The sequence below is a fragment of the Sphaeramia orbicularis genome, chromosome 16 (genome assembly GCF_902148855.1).
Source record: "Sphaeramia orbicularis chromosome 16, fSphaOr1.1, whole genome shotgun sequence".
Classification (NCBI taxonomy): Eukaryota; Metazoa; Chordata; class Actinopteri; order Kurtiformes; family Apogonidae; genus Sphaeramia; species Sphaeramia orbicularis.
Window position 1 is genome coordinate 33,605,063 of NC_043972.1, and position 10,796 is coordinate 33,615,858.

Here is a 10,796-nt window from a genome sequence, read left to right on the forward strand (position 1 = left end):
TGCAGAATCTCACTCTAGACAAATTTAATGTCGGGGGTCCTCGTCCAGCTCGTACTGATCCATATCCAGACCTAAAGCGCTGTGGCGAATGATCTGCCACCCGGACAGAGGCCTCCCCCTTCTATCCTCTCTGTTTTGGGTCTAAGTCTGGGGGTTCCTGCGCTCGAGCCCTTCATCGAGTCAGACTTCTCCAAACCCTCCTTTTCTTTTTCGTCATCTTTGGAGAAAGCCTTGACGTAACGCCGCATCTTTTGCATCATGGGGTCGTTTCTGTCCTCGACACTGAAGAGATGAAGGAGGAGGTTTCAACAAATATGCTTTCAGTCTAATCTGTCAGGATGTTTACTGTAAGATAGTTACTAGACACTTCTTATTTGCTCAAAGTTATGATATGACATAGAAAATCTGCTCTAGTGAGTCTGAGTCGCCCAAACAGGAGGGATAATATAGCACTGTATCAACAAGACAGTGAGAGTTGTGCTTCTTACTCACAGCACAACATCCTTTGTGGCTGCAGGGCTTTAAGGACTAAGGTTGAGGTCAGTCGACAAACTTGTTTCTCCCTGCGTGATTATTTAAGTAAAAATAGTGCCAGGTTTAACTCCAAAGACTGTGATAAACCTAGTGCTATTACTCCTGATGTCACTGTACTTCAAAATAGTGTAACTACAGCCTTTTTACACACATTCTAAAGTGTTGGGATGGGTTGTGTTTGTTTTTAGTATTTCCTCCTTTAAAGTTATGTCATGTGAGGGTGAGGTTTGTCTTACCGGAGATACCAGCGCTCCCTCAGACCATAGCTCTGACCGCAGACCCCAAGGGCGAGGCCAAGGCAGCGGGGGAGCCTCCTCTCCAGCATCAGAGTTGTAGGCCACCACCTGTACAGTAATAATCATAATACAAGGTTCCCCATGGTCATGACAAAAACAAAATTGTAATCAGCTCTTATCTTCTTCTTCTCCTTCTTCTTCTCAGTATTATTATTATTGTTATTATTATTATTATCATCTTTCATCTGTCTTTTTTTTTTTTTTTTTTTTTTTTTTTTGCTTTTGGCAAAGTCAAAACAGGTCATGGATTTGCCCTATCCTGATGCAAACATTGACTGTAAATCTAAATTCTATAGCCTATATTTTAAAAAATTCACTTATCAGAAATATATATGAAGGTACATAACATCATATAGTTTTAAAAGGCAAACATTCTGAGAAAGTGGACTGACAATTGCTCAGCGTAGGCCATTTTCTAACTGTTCTCTTTAACCCTTAATGATCTACAACTATGGTTGTGGTGACCTCCACATGAATTTGTCTCTAAATTAAAAATTTCCTAAGGGATATGTGACGATATATTACAATATTATCCTCAGTACGTGGCATTTTAAGTGTTAATCAGATATTTCTTTTGCTTAATTTACTAACCATATGTATACATGTTCATAAAACCTCATGGGACCATTAAAGCTTTGTTTAATATATATATAAAAAATAGCCTCATTTGTAAAACTACGTGAGTTTTATTGGTTGAATCAATGTCACAGAAGATGAGGTGGTTTTCATGTTCACTACAGAGCCTGTGAACATCTAAATTGGTTACCTCTGATGTTGCTGAGAAATTGCATTTTACCTCAGTTATTTAATGTATTGATAGGATTAGTGGTTCAAAGGTTATTACACACTTTAGATCAGTAGATGCTTTAGGTGTCAGGCAGCTGTTGAGGTCTTTGAGGGTTAAAGTAAAAGACCAAGGGAGCATAAATGAAAGCCTGGTTGGTGGAATCATCTGATTTTCCGGGTCCGGTAGAGAATGTGAGGGGTTAAAAGTTTTTCTGTATTTCAGAGTCATGAAATGAATTAATAAATAAATGTTTTCTGGAGTTCATGGGAAAAATTAGGGTGATAGGATATGATGTAGTGGACTTAGTTAATAATCTGAAGAGGTGGTTTTTCTACTTAAATGCATTACCTGAGTCTCCAGAGCTCGTCCTCTCCTGGGCCACCCTCCAGTGTGTGTCGCTCATCATGGCGATCAGCAGATTGAGCAGAAGGATGTAGGAAACGACAGAGAAAGCACAGTGCAGCACGTGGACGATGGGCGGTGTGGTGATGGTGTGGTCCACAGGCAGATCAATGAGGCCCACACTGAGCTCAAACTGGGAGAACAGGGTGATGGGGAAGGAGCGATAGGAAGGGATGGCGTCTGCCTCCTGGGTCATGTACACCATCCATAGAGCTGGAGACAAACAATGAGTCTGTGATATGAAATCTAAGTAAGGGATTTCAGATTTGATGTATTTTTTTTTAACAAAATATACTCACAGGTGGAAAAACCAAGGAGCACAATGAAACTCAACCACATGAACTTTGTCAGGTCTCCAAATATAATCTAGTGGAAAATGAAACATGAGGTAGGTCAGTCTGAAAATATAAACAGATGAACCTCAAACATCAGAAAAACAAATGAATACATCTCTTTCCTTCAACATTTGATGCCATAACGTGGTTGAAAGTACAGTATTCACTTTTGATGCAGCTGTACTTCACTACAGCCCTTTGCAAACTCAGACACAGATATTGTACTTTTCACTATGTTTGTCTGACAACTTTAACCCATAGAGACCCAGTGCTACTTTTATGTCAGTTACCAAATGAATTTTTCTTTATATTTAACCTTTCTTAAGTGATTTATCAGCATTTATTACAATACTACCTCTGTGTTTGCATTTTTTTTCAGTGAAAATCAGGTATTTTCCTATTTTTAATTCACTGATCATGTAGATGTTCATTAAAAACTCAGATTAAAATTGAGGGCCATTATATCAGAAACAGAGAAAACCAAAGAAATCATGACTTTTTTTGCAAAATCAATCATTAACTGAGTGTAAAATCAAGCGTCTCCATCCACTGTCACTGATTCAACTCCATGGGTTTTACTGGTGAATCAATGCTGTAGAAGATGATGGTGTTTTCAAATTCACTACGAGCCTCTAAACATCCAAATGGGTCATGAAAAGATGAAAAACTGCATTTTACATAAATTATTTACATGTATTGATAAGATTAGTGGACTGACAGGTATTAAACATTTTGATCAGTAGATGATTTTGTTCAATGGTAGATGTTTGGGTCTTTATGGGTGAACTGAATCATGCAAAGACAGGTGTCAAGTAAGGTCCGACATCAGATCTGTAGCTGAAACATTAACTTGGTCATGCTAATGATGATATTACAATTTCTGTTCCCCTTTTTGCCCAGTGAAAAACATATATCTCCCAAATATGATCCTTTTTGGATATTTATAATTTATGGGTTGTTATAATTTTCCTCATGTCTTATGTCAAATATATTCTTGGAGTCTAGTCAAACATCTAAGAATATGTAATCCTTAAAGGTGGTATTGTAATATTTTAGTATTTGATTATTTGGTCTCACCTCAGATGTGTTTTTTTTTTATTTTTTATTTTTATCTTTTTTGTCTTAGTTTCAGACAAAGATCACACTCCCTTAGAGTGGTGGTACCTGATGTGTTTTCTGATTTATTTATTAACATTGTACTATGTTTTGAACTTTGTTTTGTTGCATAAATCTTTTTGCCAATTCTTTATTATTATAGTATAATATTATTCATCTTTCCACAGGCTGCCCCATTCAGATACTTAATAACAAAGCCTGTCGTCTCCTTCCTCATGCCATATCAATTTGTAATATTTGTAAAACTGGTTTCTGGGCCTGTGATGCGTTTCTATTCTGGTGTTGATCTCAACCACTACAAATGTTGGCCTTGTCTCTCCTTGCCTTGGTTTTGACCATAACACTACTTACAGGGTGGCAATGCTGAGAACATGGTGATATTAAAGAGAATGTTGCACTGTTGTAGATTAAATCAGCAGTATATAAAGTAGCAAAAATGAACCATCAGCCAAAAACATCTAAATGCAGCAGACGCATTAATGCAGCATTAAAATCATCAATATTAGTAAAACACCGATGGGGACAATTTTCCTGCAAACTGGATACTTTGACTCTTCATACTGTAAGTGCATTTTGCATATTTTACTGAACAAGAGTTTAAAATGCAGATTTTTATTTTTAACCCATAAAGACCCAGTGCTATTTTCTGGCAGTTCCCGAATACATTTTTGTCTAGATATAACCTTTCTTAAATTGTTTATCATCAGTTATTATAATATTATCCCTGTATTTTGCATTTTTTCCAGTAAAAATGATATATTTTCCTATATTAATTTTCCTGATAAGGTAGATGTTCATCAAAGGTCAGGTTAAAGTTGAAGGTTATTATATCAGAAACAGAGAAAAACAAATAAATGGGGACTTTTTAAGCAATATATCCATAACTGAACACAAAAATAACCACTGTCATTTGTCACCTCCATGGGTTTTACTGGTGAATCAATGTTGTAGAAGATGATATATTTCCATGTTCACTACGGAGCCTCTGAACGTACAAATGGGTCATATCTGATGACCATGAAAAGATGACAAACTGCATACCAATTATTCACTTGTATTGATAGGATTTGTGGATTAACAGGTATTAAACATTTTAGATCAGTAAATGATTTTGTTTGCCAGTTGCTGTTTGTGTCTTTATGGGTTAACATCAATACTTTATAGTACTGAAATGCCTCCTCCACCCTGCACAGTCACATCACTGTATAAACGTCACATATATCTGTAAGTCAAGGTTGTTCCTACCTTCTGTATCATTATGACATAAGGGCCGAGCATCTCAAAACCTCGGGCGAAGAACATAACATTGCACCATCCGAGAACTAAACACAACCGCCATCAGCACAGCTTCTCCATCCAGCTCACAGCTCTGAACACACACAGCAGCACCACCAGGCAGGCGTAGCTGAATACTGGACAAAAAAGACCCACAAAATGTTTTAGAAGGCATTTTCAGATAAGTGTGCTTCATTTTACTGCGCAGACATGGAGGCATTTGGCACATACAGGATGACGTGAAAAGGGCCTCCCAGTGCTGTCTGGCCAAAGTAACGCCTTGCACCCACTCTCAGGATGTCAGGGATCTGTTGGAAAAAAAAGGAAATGGCAATATAGAGTATGCTGCATGTGTGGGGTATGTGTAAAGAGGAAGCAGGATTTATAAAAGCACCTCCAGTAGCAGGATGACAAGAGGCTCCCAGTACCTGATGATCTCTCCCACCAGCCGCAGGTTGTCTTCATATGTCACATAACTCTCCTGAGGCACAAGAGGAGGAAATACAGTTTGTATTAATATTAAAAGCACATTATTATTAGACTATAGTGGATGTCTTATGCAGGCACACAGTGTGACATTTACACAAGGTCCGAGTAAGAGATGCAGCTCCTGATTTAATGTACTTTCAGTGTACTTGTATGATTACATTACAATATAAATGCTATAAGATGTGTTTAATAAGTAAATAATGTTTGAGCTAATATACCTGGAGACTCAGCAACAGACCTGTATTGAAGTACAATGTGCATCTGTTTATATCCTGCTGCTTTTGCTTTATGATATTATATTTTGCTCCGTTTTTTTTGCCGTTTTGAAGGCAGGTGTTGTAATCTGTGGTATTTGCACTGAACAGTTTTAATTTGGTCCCTTATCAAACAAACAAACAAACAAAAAAAGAATTATATAACATATTAATTAATTTATGCTTTGTTCTTTGAGATTTTATGGTTGGAAAAACTCTGTAAAAATCCTGTTAGATTTTCTGGAAATGGAATTTTTATAAAGCTGTTTTTCTGAGTTTATGGAAAGTGGATGTTTCAAGGATGTTGAGCTTATAGAATTAATTTAAATATATTACAGTAGATTAAACGTCCAGGTGTTTATAAAGTATAATAGCCTTCTGCAAATTTACTATAAACATAGCAATATTTTTTTCTGTGGCTTTTTTCAGTGTATGTATGTAAACAGAATCTGTCCATGTTAAAAAAAAAAAAAAAAAAAAAAAAGCGATAAATAAGCATGATATATCTAAATACTGAATTCATGGTATGTATATAGAGCTCACACACATCAAGTGTTTTCTGGACTCGGATTGTTTTGTCCATTTCTGACTGTGTGTAGTTCTCAGGAGCATCCTTTAGAGGGCGATATGAACAACACAGTGTGAAGGTTCCAATGTACAGCAGATACAGTAACAGCAGCAGCCTTAAAAAAAATAAAGAAATTGTGTTGAGAATAAACACCAAGTGCGTTAAATCTGTTTATTTTAAAAGCTGGTATGAATACATTACCTGAAGTAGTGTTTTCCGTACAGGTTCCACTTCAGACTGACCAGCTGCCTCACAGGAGTCACCTCCAGGATCCTTCTCGCCTGGACACAAATCTGTTTTAACTTCCTCACAGCATTGGATCAAAGTCATTAGTTTTGATAAAAACAGAACATGATGTACTGTACTTCTTTCTGGGGGCTTCCCACAATAAGCTCCAGCACTGACATGTTGTCGGCCCATGAGTCAATCTCTGTCAGGTCGTACAGGTTAGATGTCAAAGGGCCCAGATGCCACTGTACGATCTTCCTTTTATTAACTAGGTGCTGAAAAGCCTGAATCACAGGAAATGACAGCTGTGAGAATGGGATTAGAGAAATAATCTGCTTCATCTCACATGGATTCATGCTGGTATTTCAGACCATCTCTCTCCTCACTCACCACAACGTTTCACTTCTTTGGCTGCCAGTTTGAAAGGTGTAAGGCCTCGGTAGTTGGCACCATGCAAGTGGCACTGACTGGTCCATCTCTGCATCGCGTGCCATAATCAGGTCAATGGCCTGGCACGCAATCGTCTTGTTGGGCTGCAGAACCAAAATATGAAGCACCGTGTTGCCTGCAGCAAAGACAAGAAAGAACAGGGAGGAAGAACAGGGTTGACAGGAGACAGGGGTACAAAAACAGTAAAAAGGTAGGTATTCATAATTAAAATATCCAACTGAAGCACTGATATGAGACAATATTTTATGCTGTTGCAAGATGTTCATTTCATACCCCGATAATCCTGGACCCTGGTGCTGGCTCCTGCATCGATCACCATGGAGATAATATCCTCATTCCCAGCACATGCAGCAAAAGAAGAATGGTGTTCACCTGTAACGGAATTTTGTAGAAAAACAACAACACCCATGCACACACACACATTTCTCTGTTATTACAATAAAAAGGGAAGATGGACTTAATTTCTTATATGCTTTGGTTCCACTGTCCTGCTTCACCTCATCTTTTTCATTTTGATCACTCATACCGTAGTAAATAAGTCCTCCGATCCTTTTCCTAAAATAAAGGCCGGTGACTCGAGGTGTAGCCACATCACCTCCTCGACTGATCAGATGATGGACCAGGTTGACGTTCTGATTAACAACAGCGATGTGAAGAGGAGTAACACCTGAGAAGGAGTAGAAATATGAAGTGCGTTAGTTCAGTGTAATCTGATTTAAAAACTGATATGAATTCTATGAATCAGAAGTTACATGGATACAAAACATCATATATATTAGAACTGAAGAAGTCTCTTGGATGAGAGATGACACATTTTCAAAAGAGCTAAACCAGTCCAGTTGAACCGAGAAGAACTACCAAAAAAAATGATGACCTGGGCAAATGAGAACCTACACAGATATATAATAGAAACCATTTTACTGCATGATGACGACACCTTTTGTCCCTCCTTTCCTTCTATTGATTTATGTTCTATTCCAGAATTGCATTTTGATCTATGTAAATTTCCCCTCTGTCCAAATACAGTTTAATCTGTAGTATGTATGTGGGTGCTCGCTTCTGGCATTTGGACTTCATAATGTGCAAACCTTGGAAAAGCTCAGAGGTCATGGGCTCATTGATGAGTTCAGGGGCTCCGTCCATCAGAGCCACGGCAGCTTCCAGGTTGTCATTCATCACAGCAACGTGAAGGGCCGTCTCCCCAAGGGAACCTGAGAGAAATTATCACAGTTTAAGAGCTTTACACTGACATGAAGCACACAGCAGAGTAAGCATTCACCATTTACAGCTATTACCTCTCTCAAAGATGTTAGTGGATGCACAGCTCAGCAGTTTCTTAATACAACTCACACTGTTTGTTTTAGCCGCATAGAAGAGAGGAATGTCATTTACGCTAAAAAAAAAAAAATTAGCATGATTAAGGCAGTTACTCATTACAGCTCTACATGTTTTTTCACCAACATGTATTCAGTTTTAACATGATTTTTTGTAAGCGGATCAATCAGTTCATTTAATGGATGTTTTTACTGTTTGGTGTAGAGCAGAAATGTCTCATCCAACATCTCGTTCCATCCTTTCTTGTTTTGAAGGCGAAACCTCAGCTGACTCCACCAGTGGTTTAGCTCACTTGGAGGCAGATCTGGCCAGGACGGAGACATTGACACTTTGTGAACAGCTACAAGAAAAAAAAAAGAGAGAAATGAAAAAAAAAAAAAAAAAAGGAGAGAAGTAGTCAGTAAGTGAACAAAAATAATACAATGGAAATGTTCAGTAGAGTAGTTTATTGGCTGTAGCAGCAGGCCATGAAGGTCGATTACTGTCTACATTTTCTTCTTGTTAACATACAAATACTTTTAAAACAGAGAATATTTATATCAGTCTTACTGTTAAACCAGAAAAGTGCCGCTCCTCAGCTTCTGACGACATGCAGTCATAACACTTACAGGTTTGGAACCTACACCTAAAAAATGTCCCTGAGGAGAAGTGGAGTCCAATCAGCATGACCATTATATATGACCTGGTGGTGAGGGAGGAGACATGTGGAGGGTTTGACAATGAATGGGTGGAGAATGAGGATGAGTGAGCAGGTAAGACAAGAGAGAGTGAGCAGGTAATGAGCAGGTGGACTTTCACTGCTGGTCACAAAAACCCACAAGTAATGTTGTGCTTTAAAGTTCAGTCCAAGGTTAGAACAGAAACCTCTCTGTCACGCTAATCAGAAATAATTTGCTGCACAAAGTAGCATGTCAGTGTTCCAGTCCTGTTATCACCAGGCCTGTCTGCATTCCACTAACCAGCACCAAAACCTGCATGGCCACTGTGAAAATTCAGCAACATCATGACAGTCTTCACATAGCGGTCATTGTTCCTGGTGAACCGTTAAGGAGAACCTGTTTGAAAACTGCAAGCATGTATGTCTGCACACGGGCTGCTAATTGAAACCAGATATTAAGACACAGATGTCCACAGTGCTTTGTTTATGGTGTTCTAATAATGGGTACATTTCTCCGGAAGAAACAGAGTAATGTAAAGTGCACTAAATACGGCAATGATGTGTGATTTTCCAACATGCTGCTTCTTGCACACACTCAGTACTTTCATTCACAGTGATTTAACATGTTGAGCACCATTGACGTGTCAACAGGAGTGATCATACACATGGTAATTGCCACATTACAAAGACCATAATGATCATTTAGAGGTTTGCAGCATCATGTCCGATTAGGGCATGTCACTTTCCTCCAATGAAAACAACCTGACTGGATCATCTTTGTTCTTTAAATTCAGAGAAAATGTCATTTTTCTAGGCAAGGAGACTATTTTTACCGACAAGCTACAAAGTAAAACTGAGCCCCAGACTTAATTTCCACCTCCATGAATTATTTGTAAACTGCTGAATCAGTCCACTTTTACAATGTTTCTGATTAACTCAGTCGAGTGTGCAGGTATTTTGCTGCTCCATTTATAGGTCATGACTAACAGGATGGTTAGCCGCAGGATAAACAGGATTTAAGGAGACTCTATAGGAGGCCCCGCTAATGTGGCCGTCATTTAGGACTGTGGAGATAATAGCTGTTTACCGGACACCGAGCACCATCTTTAAGTAGTGTCATAAAGACCAGTGGTTTCCAATCTGTTGATGCCTTTATAAAGAAACAATAACACCATAAAAACATGATTTTGTGGTTTACGTGTCCACTGTTTCTGGACAGGTGTCGCACAACTTCTTTCACAACACAATGTCAGTTTAAGTGGAAACACAACAGCAAACAATCATTATCAGACATCTGTGGCCCATTTATGAAAGTGGACAGACTGTCTTATTCAGAGTGACTTAACACAAAAAAACAGACAGATGGCAACCACTATTTCTAGAGGTTCATCCATAATTTTTTAATATAATAACCAGCAGTTTTAATGACACATATTCAAACATGTTACATAAATGATCAAAATGTAATTTTTTTTCTTAAATTCCTCTGTTTAAAATGAGATTACACAATGTTTAATGAACATATTTTAAGGCCATTTTCTTCTCATTAGTGATAGATATATATTTAGATTTTAACCTAATTAAACTCACATCAACTTAAACTTTTTGATTAAAATGTTATATATTATTATTATATCTTAAGTTTTTGCCAGAAGTAAACTACAGTAATTACTTTATAACCTGCAGGCATCGGGATCAGACAGTCAGAATAATGTTGAAGATGTGTAAGCGGTCTTATTATCGTGCAGATCTGATCAGATATCAGCGGCAGCGGGACATGTGGGAAGCAGCGTCAGGTCTTTAACTGCTGCTGATCCCAGCAGATCTCAAACTCTGATTCCTCTGAAACCTGCTGATCTGTGCAACCTGAAGAACATGAAGTTGACTTACTAACATTGTGAAGGTTAAGGTGACTCTCCAGCAACGTTTAATGTGAAAGATCTGATGTTTCTTCACATAGAGATAACACAGACGGTTAAATTAGATGAATTTGGGCCTTGATTTTGAGAAGCATTGATAGTCATTTATATTACTAAACCAAAGGAATCAGTTTATTGTACAATGCAGTG

At 38.1% G+C, this 10,796-nt stretch overlaps 1 protein-coding gene across 1 annotated transcript; it reads right to left on the reverse strand.

Annotated features, from left to right (window-relative positions):
• Positions 1 to 14: 14 nt before the first annotated feature.
• Positions 15 to 8,718, reverse strand: trpv6 (transient receptor potential cation channel, subfamily V, member 6). The gene is given in 21 exon segments (XM_030157950.1): positions 15 to 35; positions 37 to 128; positions 131 to 282; positions 771 to 878; positions 1,966 to 1,987; positions 1,990 to 2,232; positions 2,319 to 2,385; positions 4,716 to 4,875; positions 4,971 to 5,053; positions 5,140 to 5,226; positions 6,036 to 6,171; positions 6,258 to 6,337; positions 6,422 to 6,568; positions 6,688 to 6,733; positions 6,735 to 6,849; positions 7,008 to 7,106; positions 7,261 to 7,401; positions 7,823 to 7,945; positions 8,030 to 8,127; positions 8,262 to 8,409; positions 8,619 to 8,718. Coding segments are annotated over 20 exon segments (2,151 nt in total). The 5' UTR covers positions 8,393 to 8,409; positions 8,619 to 8,718.
• Positions 8,719 to 10,796: the final 2,078 nt, after the last annotated feature.